Source organism: Tachypleus tridentatus, chromosome 1, assembly GCF_004210375.1.
Source record: "Tachypleus tridentatus isolate NWPU-2018 chromosome 1, ASM421037v1, whole genome shotgun sequence".
NCBI classification, from domain to species: domain Eukaryota; kingdom Metazoa; phylum Arthropoda; class Merostomata; order Xiphosura; family Limulidae; genus Tachypleus; species Tachypleus tridentatus.
This window is the reverse complement of record NC_134825.1, coordinates 74,740,502-74,763,164: the sequence shown is the minus strand read 5'-3', so window position 1 is coordinate 74,763,164 and position 22,663 is coordinate 74,740,502. Positions and strand designations below refer to the sequence as shown.

The 22,663-nt window shown below is 34.7% G+C and overlaps 1 protein-coding gene across 6 annotated transcripts in view; it reads right to left on the bottom strand.

Moving 5' to 3' along the window:
- The window catches only part of Elys (AT hook containing transcription factor 1 homolog), a 96,338-nt gene that overhangs the window by 10,759 nt on the left and 62,916 nt on the right, over positions 1 to 22,663 (bottom strand). For all 6 annotated transcript variants that reach the window (XM_076505069.1, XM_076505079.1, XM_076505041.1 and 3 more), the window contains 6 exons: positions 22,328 to 22,403; positions 14,462 to 14,659; positions 13,881 to 13,972; positions 8,279 to 8,362; positions 4,025 to 4,120; positions 1,231 to 3,473 (listed from right to left, as the gene is read on the bottom strand). In XM_076505069.1, the coding sequence (XP_076361184.1) occupies positions 1,675 to 3,473; positions 4,025 to 4,120; positions 8,279 to 8,362; positions 13,881 to 13,972; positions 14,462 to 14,659; positions 22,328 to 22,403 (2,345 nt within the window). In that variant the 3' untranslated portion in view covers positions 1,231 to 1,674. The remainder of the gene's footprint in view (positions 1 to 1,230; positions 3,474 to 4,024; positions 4,121 to 8,278; positions 8,363 to 13,880; positions 13,973 to 14,461; positions 14,660 to 22,327; positions 22,404 to 22,663) is intronic.

Genomic DNA, 22,663 nt, shown 5'->3' with positions numbered 1-22,663 from the left:
ATCATAAATATCTATAGAGATACCACAGGATTCCACTGTCATTTATTAAGGTTAGTAACTAAGTTGTATTGCTGTAGTTAGGTCTAAAGAAAACATGAAACTTCAAACAAACAAAAGCCATAACCTACCTCCTTGAAATCTTGGTCTGGATGAATGAATTAGCCTTTTCACATATTAAACTGGCTGAAAAAAATCACTAGCGAGGGACATTCTAAGCCATCAGTGTCATATTTTGAAGAGAGTGTATATAAAAGACTAATATAAAGAGGAGAGTGGGACCACTGTGTTTGATTCAATACATATCTCAACAAAAAGATACAAAGTTCTTATTTAAATTCTAGCTTATCAATATTGGTAATTTGAGTTCCTAATTTGTATGAAACTGAAGATTTGGTATTTTGACATCACAAACATCTAATTTTAAACAGTGCTGCATTCCACATACCTTATGACTAACCAAAATCTATAAATGTATTCTTTTAATATTTACTTAAAAATTAAATCATACATAACATTAAAGTTTGAGTTACAATCAACAGTTGATTCCAAATTTACTGAAATAAATTCATAAAATGTAGTTCAATAAGATTTTGAATGCAAGTCAACAAAAGTGACGCCATGGCCTCTGACCTGTTGAGAAATGTTTAAATAAATCTAATATGTGTACTAATATTTATAATCTTTACTAAATGTCTATGAAACTTTTTGAAGATACATATACTGCATCAAATGTTATTGTATAAATACTTAATATATGCAAATGTATATATATACAAACTCATCTATAGCATACTGAGCCCATTGCAGAAGGACTAATAGCAACAGCTACATGGAAATACCAAAATTAAATACAAGTGCAGTGTAATACACATACTCAAACCACTACAAATTTTCTTCTTTAATTGACTTGATTTTACTTTGTAATAAAGAAAATATGCAACAATTTAAATTTTAAGTAAAGAAATTAAAAAAATATTATTTTAGCTATGCAATTGATACCAACAAATAAACTCACTGGTGCTAAAATTACATTGGTATAAACATTTAAGGAATTACATAAAATATACAATAAAAAATCTGTCATTCATTGCCATTTTTATTAGTTTATACACCTAAATTAGCATAAGTGAGAACAATCAAGTGATTGTTTTAGCCTGTGAAATTTTCTTCATAACACCTCAACCAAGTTTCCAACTTTACTGACTAAAAAGCATAAAAATGTACACTTACTATTTTCCTCAAATGGTACTTCCTGCTTGTCTTCACCTGAAGAGATCTTTGCAGTGGTACCCACTTCTTCATGTTCACTTTCCGAATCAGAAAGAAAAAGCATGCACTCATCATTGTTTTCAATTACCAGTTCTCTTTCACTTTTATCATCTTTTTCCATATTCACAGGGACTAAAGTTATCAGTACTGGTTCCTTTGGAAATTTTAACTTTTCCTCTGGTGTTTCCCTGACTGTATCTGAGGGTTCTTGCAAAACTTTCATTTCATAATCAGGTGTTTTTTCTAGTGATTTCCTAGTGGTACATGAGGGTTCTAGTGAAACTTCCATTTCATAACTAGGTGTTTCCCTAATTGTACCTAAAGGTTCCAATGAAAGTTTCATTTCATCATCAGGTAATTCCTCTGGTGTTTCCCTAGTTGTCCCTGAGGACTGTAGTGAAATTTTCATTTCATAACCAGGTGTCTCCCAGTTGAACCTGAGGGTTCTAGTGAAACTTTCATTTCATAACCAGATGTTTCCCTAATTGTTCCTGAGGGTTCTAGTGAAACTTTCATTTCACCATCAGGTAATTCCTCTGGTGTATCCCTAGTTGTCCCTGAGGATTCTAGTAAAACTTTCATTTCATAACCAGGTGTCTCTCCAGTTGAACCTGAGGGTTCTGGTGAAACTTTCTTTTTGTAATCAGGTGATTCCTCTGGTGTTTCCCTAGTTATACCTGATGAATCTAGTAAAACTTTCATTTCATAACCAGGTGTCTCTCCAGTTGAACCTGAGGGTTCTGGTGAAACTTTCTTTTTGTAATCAGGTGATTCCTCTGGTGTTTCCCTAGTTATACCTGATGAATCTAGTAAAACTTTCATTTCATAACCAGGTGTCTCCCCAGTTGAACCTGAGGGTTCTGGTGAAACTTTCATTTCGTAATCAGGTGATTCCTCTGGTGTTTCCCTAGTTATACCTGATGAATCTAATAAAACTTTCATTTCATAACCAGGTGTCTCCCCAGTTGAACCTGAGGGTTCTGGTGAAACTTTCATTTCGTAATCAGGTGATTCCTCTGGTGTTTCCCTAACAGTACTTGTGAATTCTAATGAAAGTTTTGTTTCCTTATCAGGTGTTTCCACTGGTATCTCCCTGATGGTGCCTGAGGATCCTTGGGAAATTTTCTTTTCATTATCAGATATTTCCCTGGTGGTAACAGAGGATTTCAGTGAAACTTTCATTTCATAATCAGGTGTTTCCTCTGGTGTCTCCCAGATAGTACCTGATGATTCTAGTGAAAGTTTCTTTTCATGATCAGGTATTTCCTTAGTAACAAAAAATGGTTCTAGTGAAACTTTCATTTCATCAGCTGTAATTTCTTCTTGCATTCCAGTAAAGACATATGAAGGCTCCATCAAATATTTCTTTCCTGGACAAGGTACTTCAGTGGGTGCTTCTGAGTAATTTAATTTTTCTGATGTATCACTAGTTTCAGAAAAAGTATTAGCATCAGTCACTGATGGTCCTGATAGACCTTTTCCTTCTTGAACTAGTATTTCAGAGGGTATTACTGAAAATCCCACTTTTATTGGTGTTTCAACAGTTGTTTCAGAAAATCTTAGTACATCTTTCCTTTCTTGAACTAGCATTTCAGTAGGTGTAGAAGAGAATCCCACTTTCAATGGTGTTTCAACTGATGTCAGTGAAGACCCTAATAGGTTTCTAACTATTTTTAATGGTGTATTAGCAGATGTTAAGAATCTCTCACTTTCTCCAGAATCAACAGATGTATTTGAAGGTTCTACTGTAACTTTTTGTTCTTCAACTGATGTTTTAGGGGGTGTTACTAAGACTTCTGCTTTCTGTACAGAATCAAGGACTGATTCTGGTGTTTGATCTGGTGTTTTAGTAAAACTACTTTTATCTCCTTTGACAGATCTGAAATATATAGGGCTTTTTTCAGAGAAAGACTGTTCACTTTTGAAAGTTTCTACCTTTTCAATGCTGCTTGCCTGGTGTATGGCTTTATGACTAGTTAATGTATTTTCAATACTAAGATTTTTATCAGTCAAAAGGTCAACTGATTCAGTGACTTCTATTGGAATGAAGTTGGCTTCAATTTGTGCACTGTGTTCTTCCAGTGAGGTTTTGTGAATAGATGTTGATTCAGTCACTTCATGGATAGTGGATAAGGCTTTAGTTTCTATGATGTCTTCAGTAGTTATAAACTGATGTGATGTTTCATGGGATGGTGAAAGGAGGGCTGTTGGTTCAAAAGTTTCATTAGATTGCAATTCTATCAAACACAGATTCTGTTCATTATTACTTTGCATTCAAATATGAATGAAAAACTACAAATCAAAACAGAATCTAGATGCTCTTTCTTTCTAATTACCTATAAAACTAAATACATGCTATTTCTTAAGTTGTAGATTAATCAATAATTTTCAGTTATCTTTCTAGTGTTATTATATGATAAATATCACAAATTATTCAATAATACTTTCCAATAATTCTGTTTTATGTTAGAAAGAACTTCAACTTTGTCTTATTCAGTTTATTAGATAGTTTTATTTATTTTTTACTGGTAAGTTCAATGTAATTTTTTCATACACTGGAAGTAATTTTAATACCAATTACAATAAGTGAACTATAAACAGAAATAAAGTAGAGTGGGTGAAATTTAAAAAATGATAAGGGACAAATATTCTGGAACTAACAAGAAATATAAACAGAGAAATACATTTTCAAAATGGATTACTACTATATACTTTAAACATATAAATTTCATCAAGAAGATAAAACTATTTTTACCTTGACCTATTAGATGTTCATTGGCCACACATGGTGTTCTTCTACACACAGAAGATGTTGAAGGTTTTTCTAATGGTGATCTACTAGATAACATTCCTGACAGAGGAAAGAATTTTCATGTTAAATAAATGTTGTACTATTTTCAAGTTCTAACTGTTGTGAAATTTAGTGAATTAAAAATAATGTGTGATAAAATAAAAACATTTATAACTGACTTTTGTACAACTTTTTTCAATTTAATAATCACGATGTTTCAAAATAAGATCGTTATTTTAGTACATTTATTTGAAGCATGTCATGATCACTTATTCTGAAAATTGAAAAACTAGCTACCTGGTAATTACATGGAGAATTCATATACGTGCAATTTTTATTTTTAAATGATATTTCATTTGAACTTTATTATATTAACTAATACTGCATATCACCATATAACAGTAAATATGACCCTGCAAATAAATCAGTAACCTGAGCATACATAACATTTCAACTTATTCTAAACTTACCATAAAAGCAATTATATGAGCATTACATAATTCAATATATTCTATACCTGCAACATTTCTGAACTATTGTACCAGTTGGTTGTGTTTGGTAACTTAGGTATCTATGCTCAACAACCAGTTAAAAAAAAAGTAAAAGTATTATAAAAGATAAAAATTAATCAAGTTAAAACTAAACAATGTCCATAAACTAGATAATGGCTTCAAAAATGTTACAAACACAAGCAAGTTGGACAGTACCATCATTGCTAATGATGCTGTTCAACCCATAGGAAAAGCATGTCTAAAATGTTGCAGTTGCTCATGGCCATATCAGCATAATACTAAAATGTGGGCAGTTGTAACTTCAAAGGTTGCACATTGGTTGATCTGTCCTAGATAAAAGAATATAATGAGTAAATCTGTGAGCAATGTAAAGCCTACTTAGAACAACTTCCTTCCTCCAAAACAAGATGGCCAAAGAACAACAGAAGGTTTTATTTGGAAAGACGTACAATGTAGCTCACAAGAGGTAGCAGAAAGGACATGGAAATGTTCAATGCCCTCATATATTGGCATGTAAAGGGGATCCTGATGTGAGGAATGAAAGTCAGCTTACTGTCAAAGATAAGCTCCAAGAACTTTGTCTCAGTGACAACAAAAAGTAAAAGATCACTGAGACAGAGCTCATGACACTGTTGGCAGAAAAAGTGTATGCAAAGAGTTTTCAAGAAAGAAAATGTAAAACCATTTGCTGAGGTCCAATGGAATAAATAAACGAGGGAAATCTGAAGCTGCCTCTCAAGAAATCTCATGTTCAATGACTGACTCGAGAACCCATTTACAACAAACAGTAGGAGAAAGTTGTGTAGCAATAGCATTAATCTTGATACTGAAAAGTGTGACACTCAAGACACAGTTCTAACAAAACTCCAAGTTCATTTGGAAAATAACAGGAATGTGTCAAACCCAGACAGACTTGGAGTTGCCTGTCCAGTAAAAGGTCCTAGAAAAAAATGAATAAATGGCCATGTAACCTATAGGAGTGGATGCCCCTCAAAATGCCATACCTCCATGTAACATCATAAGTCTTTTCAAAGCCAAGGAACATGAAAATAAGATGTTCCCTCTTGAGGAAGGCTTCCCCAATTTATATTCAAGTTGAATCAGGTTGTTCACAGTGGACATTAATCATCCTCTCACAAAATTTACAGAGACAGCTGGTCAAAGCAACTGGTCAATATTTAGAAGGAACCTTGGGAACTTTTTCAGGCTTAGAGAAATAGAGGACAACAGCCCAGCATCAAGTATCACAAAACACATTTTTCTACCAGATATGTTTAGATACATGATAAAATCTCTTGCTGAGAGTATCAGCAATGTCCTGGACATCAGCAACTTCCTGGCCATTGGAGAGCAAGATGGAAAGAGGATGTGAAGTATACTTCCCCCACTGACTTTCCAAATCATGTTCCATAAAATTTTGGAACTGGTGGTAGAAGAGATGCAAGTTGTAAACCCAATCCAAGATTCCTTTGGCTTTAACGTCTAATCTGCCATTCACTAGCATAGGCCTACTGGAAAACAATGCAGTTCAAAAATATTTTTAAAACTTCTGTGCCTCCTGGCAGGCAGGACTAAACCATAGACAAGTATATCATCGAAAACATGTTGAGGTCTTAGGAAGAGAACAAGCATATGTGTGGACAATACTGTGATTCACCACTACCATGCACTTGTTTATCAATGGCAGATATATGATGGTGGGATCAAATTATGACAGAGCAGTGAAAGAGGGTCAAGTTGGTTTGATCCAACTTCCACCAAGACATGTGGGTCAGGTTCCAATGGCTTGGAAAATCTCCCTCAAGACGACAGGAAAATGAACACTGTCCCATGAGTCACTGTGAATCCTCCAAGAAAAGCAAAAAAAAAAAAAAGGTGAAGGGGAGCAGATACAGAGATCAATGGTCAATGGCAGTAAAAGACTGTCTAGGTGCACAAAAAGAAGTAGCCAATACTACGGAGAGAAAGGTTGTGATCCAAAAGCATACACTCTAAGGAATGACCCCTCCAATCAGTATCAGTGCCACCCCAGAGGGGATTGTGTCCATTAAAGTCTTTCAGCATTAAAAGGGAGATGGAAACTGTTTATAAGAGCATTAAGTTCTGATTGATCATAAGTTTCACCATGAGACAGGTAGAGAAAACAAACTGTGATGGTACAATCCAAGGAAACACAGACTGTCACAGCCTCCAAGGGTATATTGAGCTGCAAAGACAGGGTGGCTATGTGCTGGTTGACCATCAGAGCCACTCCTCCATCACACAACCTGTTATTCCAGTGTAAAGATCAGTGCCAAAAGATAACTGTGTTGGCAGAATTCAGAAATGTTTCCTGTAAGAAATGTTGTTAACCATTTTCAAATGCTACATCTCTTTCTTCTTCACCCACATACAGCAAGAATAAAAGTAAGAGAAATAGGAAACACTATAGTTACTGTAGTGCATTTCCAGTTTGCACTTGTAGGCATCTTGGACTTTGCCACCACAATGAGCACACATCAAAGAACTATGATATGATGCCTTTGAATGTTTGAACCACTGGCATTGGAACCAGAGAGAATTAGGAATATATGGCCAAACCAGACAATTCAGATAAGATGTCTGGACTTAGGTGGATTGATGTGGTGAGATATATATCAAAATTAAGCTATTGGTTGGAAAAATAATTCCATTTGTGCAACTACAGCAGAAATGCCTTGGCTGGTGAAACCTGCAAAGATCTCTGATTTGGGGATGTTCTTCAAATTCCTCTCAACAATCACTCCAATGGATGATTTCAGGGTAGCATGGGGAGTACACTCAATGGGTATATCCCCAATCACCTTAAAATTCAGGAGGAGTTCAGTGTTCTCGAGTAGATGTTCCTACCAAGATATCCATAAAATGTAGCTTCTTGATGTGCTTGGGAAAGCCATTAAGCCCCTCTAATCACTTTTGGATGAAAAAAGGGAAACATTTACCCCAAGAATGTGTCTGACAAAGAGTGAAGAATTAAAATTCATGGGATAGGTACTGATTGTGGTGGTGATTTTGTACCATAGTCATCTATGCCTGGTCATTTACCATTCAGCAGTTTTTTTATGATTTTATTCTTTTTGCAGATTTGGGAATCCATATTAAACAGAGAAAGATTCAGTGCCCACTGACCCCATCCACCAGTCCTACGAGGGGATGCACGACAATGTCAAACAAGGACAACACAGCAACACCAGGGTTTAATGAGCAATATACTCAAATACAATGTCCATAACACCTATTAAGAATGCCCAATGTCAGTTGACCCTAGCCCAACAGAACCAGCCAATTGACCCTGGAATGACCACTCCAAGTCCACCAATCTACATGAATTCAAGGCCAAAGTGATGTACTGGAGTTTGACCTCTTGACCACCAGGATCATCTCCAACCGTGCATGGATCACTACATGTGGCAAAGATATGAATGGACGTTCAGATCCCAGCGAGGATAAACTGAAAATGCAGAATCTCCTCTTGGAAACCCCCTCAACACGAACAGGCATCCACACTGAGGGAACTACTGTAACATATCTCAAACATTTAAATCCAAATTCAAAAACTAAAACTTACTTTAACAAGAATCTAAGCATTACATTCCACAATGTGTTACAACATTTGTTTTAGGTAACAGATCATCCTTACCAATTATTCAAAGCAATTTTATCTGTTACAAAAAAAATCTCAAAATACCTTTCTTATCAATATGAGACACTTCTCGTTTCTTTTGCACTGAAAAGTTCAATGTTATGTCTTCATCTTCAACAAGTAAATCAGCTGGAAGGAATGAAAATGGCAATTTATAAAACAAAGTTTAGTTTAATAAATTACAAGAACTTAAAATAGTATACACTAAAATTTATTTAGCAAAAAATATATAAATTTAAAAATTATAAAAAAATGAGGACAAAATATAAATCACAATCCTTTATTAACCTTTTTCAGATTGGATGGGGGCTTGTAGTGAGGAGGGTGTTACTGACATTCCTTACGATATAGAATCTACTTTCAGCATTAAAAAATTCATAATAAATTTAAATTGTTTTTCGATACATTATTGTTGTGGATATGCTTGACAAAAGAATATTAAAAAACTTCCATTCTTCTAAGAATTTTTTTTATTGCTGAAAGTTCCATATATATCCAGTTAAAATTAACTTTGTGTAACTGATTTTTCACCAAAATACTTATTTTCAAACTTAATTTTGCTCATTGAAATAATCACACTTCTGGCAAGAAATCATAAAAAATACTGAAAGGTCAGGTGAGGTAAATATTTTTGCAAACTTATATTTTTAGTCAAAAATCAATTTATATCTAATAGTTTGCTTTCAATAAAGAACAAGCTCTCTTTTCTACATGCTTCATTTCAACAAGATAAACTTAACGATAATAAACAACTAATACTTTTAGTGATATTTAAGTTATTGGAAAATTTCACCATCTCTACTGTATGCTCTAAATCTAATTAGGCTTATTTATCTTACAAATTGACAGAGAAGAAAATTACCTTAACTTACAAACAAATAAAGTTTAAAGTATGTATTATCAAGGAGGAAAAGAATACTTGAAGAAACTGCAAAAAAAATTAACAGATCTATGGTGAGTTTCTAAGCCTTCTAAAACTTCCCACTAAATTTTGTTATTTAGCCAATAAAAACTTTGAGATTGGTAAAAAAAAATTCCAAAAAAAAATCAGTAAGTGCACAGTTTAACTCTCTGGAGTTAACAGTTTCATTCTGAGTTTATTTATCAATTATAAATATTATTTTATTATAAGTTGGAGTTTTCACAGACAAGAAGCATTAGAGTATCTTTAAAACATTTATAAGGCCTCAATAACCAGTGCAATCATTCTCAAGTACATAAGTCTTAACAGTAAAAAAGGTTTAAGTATTTAAAACAATATTAAACATTCAGACAATGTATTTAATTTATAGAATTGATAGTGGTCACTAATTGGAATGCATATTAACCCATGTGAATTGACAGATTATTTAGTTTTGATTCAACACAAAAAAATAAACAATGAATCAAATTGAGAGCATAAAATATTTTCACACAATTATGAATATCAAAAAATAATGAACACTGACACATATAATGTACCAGGGTATTGGTTATTTTAGGACTGTTTGACTTTTATTAATAATGCTTCTCTGGTTATTCTTGTTAATTTCAGATACAGATTTTAATACAGTGACATTCTATTAAAAAACTATAGCTATTTTTATTCATATATTCATAGACTTGGGAATGGGATTTTTGGAGTTTATTTAACCTGATGTTCAAGTTACATTCCTATTTTAGCTTATATTTTGACTAAGATATGTAGATAAAGTTTTCTGTGGATTTACTTGTCAAGACGAAGAAATCAAATTACTTCAACACAAAAACCACCTATACAAAGATACACAATTCACAGTTGATAATGGGAAGAGCTACATAATAAATGTTTTAAATTTTATCATAGAGCCCTCACTAAGAATTCATAAAAAAACACATCAGAAATTGCATAAACTGATTTTCTAACCATATAATTCACCAGAAGTTAAGCAGTATAAAAAGAATCCTAAATTTAACATACAATATATGTACCACAGAAAACATCTATAAAGTTGTGCACTTAACAGTTCAGTAAAATTACCCAATTCCTCACTACAGTAGTTACACGTACTGTTAACAAATTTAAAAACCAAAAATAAAGTATTTATTAAACAAACAATTTCAAATAATATGCCACAAACCAAAGGAAACCTATTCACTTGGATTATCCTGTCTATAGAAAATATTGGCAAGCCTCTATCAGCAATTTGGAAAAGGCTAGAAGATAAACATAATTTTAACATAACTACAAGATTAATTTAAATCCCCGGAATGAAAATTAAACATGTTAAGAAAATTATATATACATTATACAAAATAAAGTGTAACACCTTCCCAGCTTTTACAAAAGATGAAACAGGACATAACTTGAGCATCATGTTGGAAATAACACCAATAAATTCCTTCCCAATTCCATGAATACAAAAAATAAGGTTTTCTGAACAGAATTTTACCATATTAAAATGTACACTTGACATTAACAGAAGAAAAATCAGAGAAGCCTTATTAATAAAATTGAACAATCCCAAAGTTAAAATATCCCTGTATGTATTTAATCATTATTTCTTAATATATTCTTAATATATTGTGTGAATATTTTGCACAACATTTTGACATTTAATGTTTATTCACTTTTTTTTCTGTTCAACCATAACACTATGATCACTATATATAATAGCATGTGTTATTTCTTAATTACTTATGTTGTAAAAGTACAGAAAATGACCATTATTCCCTTCAAACTTTGCTTTTGTAACCTGGATAATGAAATTTAAAAATTATGTAAAAATTGGCAAATTTGCACATTTTCATTCACATAAGGTCTGATTAAAATAACATATAAATCAAGATTTACATGTTATTATACTAAAGTTATACAAAAATGTTTAGAAAGGAGTAGTTTTTCGAGATTTGGGACTGTAAATCACTTTCATGTATCAAACCCCAAATACATAGTTTCCCACCATATTTTTGTTATATGCTCCCAGGTAACAAAAGCAAAATTTGAAGAGAAAAATAGGTCTTTTCCATTTATTTTACATAAGCTATTGGGAAATAACACTTTCTGCCCAGGAGCAAGAAGAAGTAAAAATTTTGTTAGGAGATGTAATTTGCTAATGCATATAAACTGGTATGTACATGCTCAGTTAACCACTGCTTACTGTCAAATTTAAAATTTAACTACATTGTTAATTTGTTTAATGTTGATTTAAAAACAAACTTTTTTACCATTAAACTTGTGTACCTGAAGATGACTGTACCAGTGACTAAAACATCATAGTTTTTAATAACATTCTTTTCTGTAAAACTGTAATTTGAAACTATTTTTTGAAGTTGTGCAGAAATTCATTTTAGATTTTTCTTTATAAACTAATTTAAATAAATATCACAAAAGGGCAAAATATCTACTATATCTAAAATATTTTTTGAGTACAAAATCACTTAAACTGAGATACAACTATTATTTTCACCTAAATTTTGAGATCTCATGTGCAGGTATGCACCAGAAACCTAAGTGGTGTTCAGTACTCCAGAAAGCATTAAGCAAGTACAAACTAACTTTGTATATTCTTCTATCTCTTAAATATTAAAAGGGAATAAAAAACTGATGAAAAGTTGTATCAAATAACTAAAATACAGCAGCTAATATACAAAAACATATTTTGAGGTTAACGTACACAGTGTAAAACTGTATGTCTTAGCTATACCTTTCATAAACTGCAAATACTATTCTTGATAATAACCAAAATGTTTGGCTCTTTTATAAAATAACCATAAAAATTAGATAGATAGATATATTAACATTAAGAGATACGTATATATATCAATTGTTAATACACTTTGCATCAGGTTTGTCTTTTTGTACATGAATTATGTACAACTGACATCAGAAATGTGTTTCATTTTAAGAATATAATGTACATTTTCCCTATGGGTCCAGGCTTCTGTAACACCCTGTATGAAAATATGGCAATAAAAGAAACAGTTTGAACATACTCTTAGCTGACAGGGCACAGAAAACACATTTTATTCATCTTTTTCTAGGTATGTTTACAAAATAAAGTAATTTAGTCAACCAGTTTTTCATGAACATTACTTTTTTTTTTTAACAATGTTTGTGTGCGCATGTGTAAACTTTGTTGTTAAGCACAAAGCTACACAATAGACCGTCTGTGTTGGGGCAACCAGTTTTTAGCATTATAAGCCTACAGACTTACTAATGAGCCACAGTAGAGAGAGATCAGTTTTGGAAAAGACTATTAAAAAAAAATGTGAACAGATGCAGTTTACTTTAGGATAATAATGCATGTTTAACAGTTAAAGAATCAATGTTATGTATATCTTTCAAGGCATTTTTATCCTCAATATTATAGATATTCAGCTAAGTATTACAATTACTTTTATTCACTTGTGTTTTCCATTTTTCCTCCATTCTTATAAAATAAAGAGTTATTACAGTTTCAAAACCAAACACAATAGCTGAACACTCTAACATAAAACACATGCTGAAATTTACATTTACTGAAAAAAAAGGAAGCTGTAATTTAATCCAATTTATAACATTGAAAACGTACTTGCTGTTATGTCACCCTCACCCTAAACACTCAAAGCTAACCAATCTACGTTTTTGTCCTGAATAAGTTTGCAAAGTCATACAAGTGTTATCTCAGAGAGAAAGTAGCTTGTTAAAAATACCCACAGCCAAATCTTGATTAGCTGAATTTTACTTTAACACATTCACAGCTCAAAATTGTTAACCACAATTTTGCAGCAAACAAACATGAATTACAAACTTTGAGACTCACAGTCTGGCATGCAGTAAACAACAACTAGTGAAAAGTAAATTATCACTAATTTAAAATAATCTGCCACAAAAAATTCTCATATCGATACTAAATTTTAAATGTACTAAAAAAATGCTCTAACAGTTAGAATTGATTAAATATATACAGATATTGGCAATCTTTCACACTGAGAGTTGATTTAGTTGTGACAACTGAAATAATGAACGACAAACATTATACTTACTTTCATATGTATGCCTATAATCTTTAGTTATAAGATATTTACATAATTTTATATAATAATACAAACATATTTATAATCTATCTGTAATGGACATAGTATGTAAATATTTATGAATTTAACCACAACTCCTGCACCATCTACTGAATGGCACCACAAACAAAAATGCACAAAATATTTCACACAGCAGGTATTCAAGATTCAGACAATTATAAAAATAACTGTAGTATGTGCAAAAACCATTTATTTATAACAGAAAACAATGTTAAATAAAAGTATTCTCCTCACAACAAAACACGATTTTCACTAGAAATATGCGTGAAGGTTTGATTATATCTGTATTCATGTAATGTTTAGATACAGTACTAACACAATGGAGTTCTTAAAAACTTATTTTTTCTATAAACAGTACCACTTTTAACATAAAAAAATACATTACATTTTATATCAGTAAAATTTATGAAAAGTTTGACTGTACATTGATTATTTTAATGTAATTAGTTACATACAACTAAATAGCAGTACCTGAACACTTTACACACACACAAAATGCTTCCTTTTTTCTAAACTTTTTTCAATGAGGTATGAATACTACAGTTAGTATATTAGCACAAACAGGGTAGAATTTCTGCTAGCAATAACAATAATAATGACAGATACCTACCACATGGAGAATAAGCTTCAGAGTATGGTGAAATAATGGAAGTTTGACGAAGTGGTCTCCTAGGACTTGCACGATAATCTTTGAGAGAAGATCTGCATACGGAATGTAAAAATCTTAATAAAAACAATAACTTACTTGGTTATGTTTCTTACAGAATATTTGAAAAATACTAAGTCAGAAATATTATAATTTATAGGTATGCCATATCTAGTTTTTTTAATGTAAAGTGCATAATGTAAGCTGTAGAGAAATTTTAAAGTTAGCAAGTAAACACAATGCACAGCAAATACAAATTTTAGGATTTGTATACTTATTAAAACAATAAATTAGGTACAAATGAAGTCTTGTAAAGACATTTTCAATATTCTTTGAAATTTAAAAAACAAACTAGAAGTACATATAATATTCACAATGAAAGATTTTGCTATTAAATGTCTACTGAATATTATTATGAAATTAAACTGAAAAAAAAAAAGCAACAAAATAAACAGCTTCATAACATAATACTCTAGAAAAGATATCTCTGGTAGGAAAAAATTACACAAAATAAAATCTAAAAAGAAGTACTCTGGGATGTTTACCTATCTGGTGTGGAGCTTCTGTCTCGTACATATCTGGGGCTCAATCTTGGAGGTGGAGTTGAAGGTCTCTCAGGTGTTGGGCTTCTGTCTCGCAAAGTTCTGGGACTCCATCGTGGAGGTGGAGTTGAAGGCCTCTCAGGTGTTGGGCTTCTATCTCGCAAAGTTCTAGGACTCAATCGTGGCGGTGGAGTTGAAGGCCTAGAACAATAAATTTAGATATTTATTTTATCCCCCAACTACAGAATCTTTTGTTGTCATCTAATGATTAAAATATATGACAAGCTTATGCACTTGAGTAGCATAATTTACATTACCAACTAATTTTAAGATTTGTAAACTTGACAATACAAAATTTTCAAGGGCTTTTGAACAACTAAAAAATTAACAGCTTAAAGTTATAGACCTAAGGCTGGTAGCATGTCAAATACCTTTTTCTTTTATTTTCTCTTGCTAATACTGAGTCTAATACTAACCTAAAATGCATCAACACCATAAAGAACAAATGTGATATACTATAAAAAGGACAGATAATATGAACATTAGACAAAAACTATTAATCATTTAATATAAGTGCATTCCTTGTTGTTTTTTGTTTTTTTTTAGTGTTCAATAATTGGCTAAACATCTCACTTACATAACAATGTTGTTATTCAGTCATGAGTTTGCTGTTTACAAATCATAAAAGAAATTATTTAATTTTAATAAAAATCAAATGAACTGAGTAATAAATAAACTTTTCACTTTAAGTAAGATTATTTATTGAATTTTTAATGTTTATAATTATTTGTATTGTAGGAATGTTACAATGCATATAAGTTGTAGAATATGTTATGGCTTTTCTTCATAAAATTGGCTTTATATTTTTCATGTTACATAAACTGGGGTATGCAGTTCAGACTGTGTTTTAGAAGAAACAAGTATTTCATAATCAGTAAATTAAAACAGTTATTACCAATAGAAACTGACATTACAGTTTCACACTTTGTACTTAATTTCAAATGCAGTTAAAAGCATGTCAATAAATGCTGAACATGAGTAAAACTCACTTGTAAAAATAAAACTATTACTAATAATAAAAAAAAACAACTGGTTGTTTGATTGATTGATTTAGTGTTTTATGGCACAAAGCAGCTTGGCTATCTGTGCCAAATGTCCAGTAAAAAGGTAAAAATAAATTAAATGTAGTAAAATATATAAAAGGGAATGAAGGTAAAACAAAACATCATTGAAAAACAGAAAAAGTATAAAATCAATGTTGACACCTAGTTTACAATGTGAAGAGAGAAAGTAGAGTAAAAGAAGTTGTAAAGGACTTTCTCTAGCAAAATGGTAATGATCATAACCCGCCAGGGAGACTAACAGGTAAGTACAAGAACCACCGTCATTCACCTGAAGTTGGCCTTTCCAGTCCTGGTTCCGGGTTATGTTGTCATAACAGCCATCATCAAAAGGTAAAATAAGAAGTGTCAAAAGACATATAGCAAAATCGTAATAAAAATTAGCCAAATGTCCTGTAAAAAGGTAAAAGTAAAGTAAATGTAGTAAAATTCGTAAAAGGAAACAAAGGTAAAAACAAAACAGCAATTAAAACATAAAATGGGGTAAAACCAATATTGACATCCAGTTGTAAAGGACTTCCTGTAGCAGAATAGTAATAATCATAACCCGCCAGGAAGACTAACACGTAAGTACAAGAACCACTGTCAGTCATCTGAAGTTGGTCTTTCCAGTCCTGGTTCCAGGTTATGTGTCATTATGGCCAGTACTAAAAGGTAAAGTAATAAAAGTGTTAAATGACATGCAGCAAAAGTGTAATAACAACTCGCCAGGATGACTAGCGGGTAGTTCAAACAGTAGCGTTAATCACCTGAAGTTGGCCTTTTCAATCCTGGTGTCGAGTTATTTAATATTCTGGCCATTTTATAATGTCAAATTGAACTAGAGAGATTGAGACTGAAAAGGGAACCACAATTAAAAAGGTGTAATGAATAAATATCAAACACTTAAATAAGGTTAAAAAGATTAATGGCCATTAAAAAACTAAAAACTTTATCAAGGTGGACAGTGTCACCATTACCAATAACACTGTCCAATATTACAGACACACCCTGGGACAGAACATGTTTAAAATAGTGCCATCGTTGAGAGTCGTAACGAAGGCAGGAAAGTAAAATGTGGCTTACAGTAATTTGAGTGTTACACAAACTACACACTGGTGCATCAGTTTCAGATAAAAGAAAACGATGAGTTAAAAAACTGTGACCAATGTGTAGTCTAGTTAGAACAACTTCCTCCTTCCGAACCTTACGGAAGCTAGATGGCCAAAGCCCAATATAGGGTTTTATTTGAAAAAGCTTGTTGTCATGTTGCTCACTCCAAGTGGACTGCCAGCTGGCACGGAGCCGAGCCTTGAATACAGGACCACAGTCCATGTACGGAATAGGCACAGTGGTGATAGTGCCAGAGCAGATAGATTTAGCTGCCGTGTCTGCAAGCGCATTCCTGCAAATACCAACGTGGCCTGGTATCCAGAAAAACTGGATAGAAGTAAATGTTAATGAGAAATGGGCCAGTCGATTTTGAATATTAGCGAGAACAGGGTGCGAGCAAACGTGAAGTGATTCCAAGGCCAGCAGAGAACTAAGGGAGTCAGTATAAACAGTGCAGTTGGAGTACTGCTCAGCTTCAATATGATCCAGGGCAAGAGATATGGTGTACAGTTCAACAGTGAACACAGAAGCTGTAGAGGGGATTCTGCATGCAACCACCGAACAGCAATAAACCATGGCAGAGCCCACAGAGTCACCTGATTTTGAACCATCCGTATAAATTGGAATAAAAAGGTTGTACAAAAGATGTTCAGTAAATAAAAGATGGTACTTCCAATCGGGAGTATCTGCCTTTTTCAGATGACTTAAAGAAAGGTCACATTTAGGGGCTGTAATAAGCTATGGGGGGGATGGGCTGACCAGTGGATTCTGCAATGTTTTCCAAGGACAAACCCAATTCATCCAATTGTGCCTGGATGCAAAGGCCAAAAGGAGCAATAGCAGATCATCTGTTTTGAAAATGCAAGTCCCACTAAGGAAGGAAAACACATCCCCAAGTGGGATGCTTCTGTAAGGAGCAAAGTTTCGAAGAATACAGTAAAGACATTTGCAAACGGCGAAGGTGCAGAAAAGGTTTGTGAGATTCCACATATAAGCTCTGAACTGGGGAGGTGCGGAAAGCCCCAGTGCAGAGTCGAAGTCCTTGATGATGAATGGAATCCAGCATCTTTGAGGCCAAGGGTCTGGCAGAGCCATAGGCCATTGATCCATAGTCAAGTTTCGAACGAATAAAAGCACAATATATCTTTAACATAGCACATCAATCCACTCCCCAACTGGCAGTAGAGAGGACACAGAGGATGTTCTGTGCTCTTGTGCATTTGACCCATAGCTGCTTTAAGTGTGATATAAAGGTCAGCTTACGATCAAAGATAAGCCCCAATAACTTGGTCTCATGGACCACTAGCAGCAAAACTTCACCGATACGAAGTTCAGGATCAGAGGGGATACCCCGTTGGTGGTAAAAGTGCATGCTAACAGTTTTAGAAAGAGAAAAATTAATGCCGTTCGCTGTAGTCCACTTCAGTACACGATTAAGGGCAGTTTGTAGTTGCCGCTCAATATATCTCATGTTCGACGACTGACACAAGGTGTGAAAGTCATCAACATAGAGCCTGTTTGCAACAGTGAGAGGGAGTTGTTCAGTGATGGCATTTATCTTTGTACTGAAAAGTGTGACACTCAAAATACAGCCCTGAGGGACCCCAAGTTCCTGTACAAAAGAACGGGAAAGTGTCAAACCCACACGAACTTGGAATCTCCTGTCCATTAAAAAGGTTTTAATAAACATAGATAAATGGCCATGTACCCATATATATTAAGGTCTCGCAAAATGCCATACCTCCATGTTGTGTCATAAGCCTTCTCAATGTCAAAGAATATTGAAACAATATTGGCGTTTGAGAAAGGCTTCTCTGATTGATGTTTCAAGTCGAAATAGGTGGTCCATGGTGAAATGCTATCGTCGGAACCCACACTGGGTGGGCGAGAGGAGGTTGTTTGATTTGAGGAACCAACCAAGACGAGCATTAAGTATCCACTCTAAGGTCTTACAGAGACAGCTCGACAAAGCAATTGGACGGTAGTGTGAAGGAATCTTGGGATCTTTCCCAGGTTTAGAGAAAAGTAAAATAATAACCTGGCACCAGGCATCAGGAAAAACATTCTCCTGCCAGATCCAGTTAAAAACAATTAGAAGAATATCAAGAGAAGCAGGAGAGAGATAGCGCAGCATGTCATAGTGTACATCATCAGGTCCAACTGATGTACGGCCAGACCGATGAAGGGCCATTTTCAGTTCCACCAGTGTAAAGGAACGATTATAGTCATAGAGACAATCAGCTCGAAAGGAAAGAGGTGATCATTCTGCCTGAGTCTTGATGGCTAAGAAGGTGGAAGAAGTGCTAGATATCCGGCAAAAGCTTTCACCTAGAGTATCGGCGATGCTCCGGACATCAGCTACCTCTTGGCCATCAGAGAGTAAGATGTAGAGGAGGACAGAATTGTAGTGCCCACTGACCTTTCAAATCTTGTCCTGTATGACCTTGGAACTGGTGGTAGAAGATATGTTAGTTGTGAACTTAATCCAAGATTCCTTCTGGCTTTGACGTCTAACCAACCTAGCATGTGCACGAGCCCATTGGAAAGTGATGAGGTTCGAAAGTGTGGGATATCTACAGAAAGCATCCCAGGCCCATTTTTGAGCCTTCCGTGCCAAGTGGCAAGCAAGATTCCACCACGAACAAAGATATTGTGGAAAACGTGTTGAGGTTTTAAGAATACATTGAGCAGCTGCTTGTATAATACAGTCAGTTACCACTGCCACACACTCGTCTATTGATGGCTGATTCACGATGGCAGGATCAAGTTCTGCGAGAGCAGTGAAAGTAGACCAGTCTGCCTGATCCGGGGCACGCGGGTAGGGTGGCATCAACCACGGCCAGTCTCTCTCAAAAGTATAGGAAAATGATCACTGCCTAGTGGATTATTGTCAACCCTCCATGAAAAATGGGAAAATAATGAAGAAGAGCAAACCGAGAGATCAATAGCGGTAAAGGACTGACTAGGTGCATGAAAATAAGTGGAAGAACCAATATTGATAAGAGAAAGATTGTGATCAGAGAGCATACGCTTTACAAGGCGACCCCTCCTATCAATAACAGCACTTCCCCAGAGGGGATGATGTCCATTAAAGTCCCCCAGGATTAGAAATGGAGATGGCAACTGTTCAACGAGAGCATCAAGGTCTGATTGATCATATGTCTCTCCAGGGGACAGGTAGAGAGAACAAACAGTTATGGTATTACCCAAGAAAACACGGATGGCTATGGCCTCCAAGGGTGTGTTGAGTGACAAAGACAGGGCGGGCACATGCTGATCAATCAATAGTGCCACCCCTCCATGTACTCGTCCATCACACAGCCTGTCATTTCTGTACAGAGAAAACTGCCGAATGGTGACTGTATCAGCAGGTTTTAGAAATGTTTCTTGTAAGGAAAGACATACTGGATGGTAGGAAGCAGTCAGTGTTTTGATGTCATCCAGATTAGAATGTAAACCTCAACAGTTCCATTGTATCAAGGTGGCCATTTTTAATGACGGGTAGGCAAAGTGGCTGAAGAACCCTTCTGTATACGACCACATCTTTTTTCCTTACTGTCCTTATTTGGAGGAGGTCTATCAACCTCCATGGATCCTGCCCTGGGTCGATGAGGCAGGTCTTTGTTGTTGAAAGGGGATTCCAGTGACTGAGGACAAGAACGAATGATTGTTTTGCATCGTGGGCTTGGAGAAAAAGATGTATCAGAAGAAATGCCTGTATTTGAAACCGAAGGATCTGGATCTTGAGATTTGTTGGACTGTATGGGAGGAACAGAGATGGGTGTAGAAGTCGATTCATCAACCTTTTTAACCATGGAGGTCAAAAGGCTTTTCATTTCTTTTGAAAACGATTATCTTGGAAGTACAGAGAGATCTGTTTGCACTCCCACTGTAGTTGTGGAATGAAGTGCAACAGCATATGTCCGAGATGGAGTGGCAGACAGCAATTTCCGAGCCTCAGGATAACTAATGTTATGGGTCGTTTTCAAACGCTGCACCTCTTTTTCCTCCAACCATTTTGGGCAAGAACGAAAGTAGGAAGGATGGGAACCATTGCAGTTGACACAATGTGGGTCCGTGTGACACTCATAAGCATCGTGGTCCTTGCCATCACAATGAGAACATGTCAGGGAACCATGACAGGACGTCTTTGAGTGACTGAACTTTTGACATTGGAAACATCGAAGAGGGTTTGTAATGTACGGCCGTACCCTGCAAAGTAGATGACCTGCCTTGATGGTGGCAGGTGCATGTGGTGATGTAAATGTCAAAACGAGGATATTTGTCAGAAGTGTAACTCCATCTTTGTGAGTGGAGATGCGCCTCACTGCAGAAACTCCTTGAGTGGAGAGACCAGCGAGAAGCTCTGACTTGTGGACATTATTCAAGTCCCTCTCAACAATAACTCCTCGTTATGAATTTAAGGTAGCATGAGGGGTAACCTCAATAGGTACATCCCCTTTAAATTCAAGAGGAGTTCATTGCGTTGGGATGTAGATGTTTCAACCAATGTCTCCAGATCAAAGCTTCTTTACTGACTTTGGAGAGCCAGCAAGTCCCTCTAGTCCCTTCTGAATAAAAAAGGGGAACATTTGCCCTAAAGGTTTTTCTGAAAGAGAATGTAATATAAGAAAATGGGGTGCAGGTGTTACAGATGTTGAAGATTGGTGTTCAGAGTCTTCAAGACGTGGTCGTTCACCTATTGACTGTTTTTTCACTATTTTATTTAAATTTTTTATAGGAGGATCCATAGGAAAAAAGGAAAATTTCGGTACCCACTGACCCCACCCACCATGGAGCCCTACGAGGGAACGCACTACAATGTTATGCAAGGACACTGCAGCAATTCCAGGGTTTCGTGAGCACTATACCCAAACAGCAGCATCAGACACAATGTCCACAACACCCGTTGAGAACTTCCAACACTGATACTTGGTTGACTCTAGCCCAAGTGGACCAGCCGATTGACCCAAGGGGGGCCACCCAAAGGCTGCCTGTCTACAGGAACTCAAGGCCAAAGTGGTGTGTTAGGGTTGGACCCCTCAACCACCAGGATCCTCTTCACAGGTCGCCATGCACTGCAAACACGTGGGTGGATGTTTAGATCCCAGAGAAGGTAAACTGAAAGAACAGAACCTTCCTTGGGAGGTCCCCTCACCACGTACAGGAATCCACACCAAGGGGAAAAATGGTTGTTATTGAATTTCTATTCCTGTTTACCACTGATTATGTATGAACAAATTTCTCTCTTCTATTCCTTTGTACAGCAACAAGCTTTCATACGTCACCAATTGTAAATAACATGACTGTTTTTACATTATATTATTATGGGGTCTAGATTTATACTGGTAATCACTAATTTCAACTGAAGTTTAATTAACAGCAATTAATGTCTTAGTTATTTTTAAGATTTACACTTCATGATCATTATATAGCATAGCATCCATATCACTAAACATTAAAAAATATTTCTGAAAAAAAGCCTCACCATCAACATTCAAACAAGACTTCTCAACTATTAAAAAAGTAAGTTATACAAGCAGCATATGTGAAGGTAAATTGAGGGGTTCTTAGTTTATAAACTTATAAATGTCAATTCAAATACATCTGATTATGGCATCCAAAGGGTTAATAAAAATCAGGTTGAAAAACTTACCAACATTCTTGATATGGAGGAGTTAAAGATCTGGCTTTGGGAACCATGAAACGAAGATGTCTTGAAACATCCTCTTCTGAAAAGAGAAGGTATTAATATTTTTATAGAGTCTACCAGAAAAAAAACATTACTCAAGTTACATTCGTAGTTAAAAAAGCATAGTAAAATGAATAGGAAAAGTAATAAAATATTATCACAAGCATTTCAAAATAAAGATATAAAAATTAATTATTAGATTGGCCTTCTTGCTACTACCAGGTCAGAGTAGGTATATCAACATTTTTTTACAGAGGTACATTCAAAATTTGATTAAACTACTTTATTACCAATGTATAT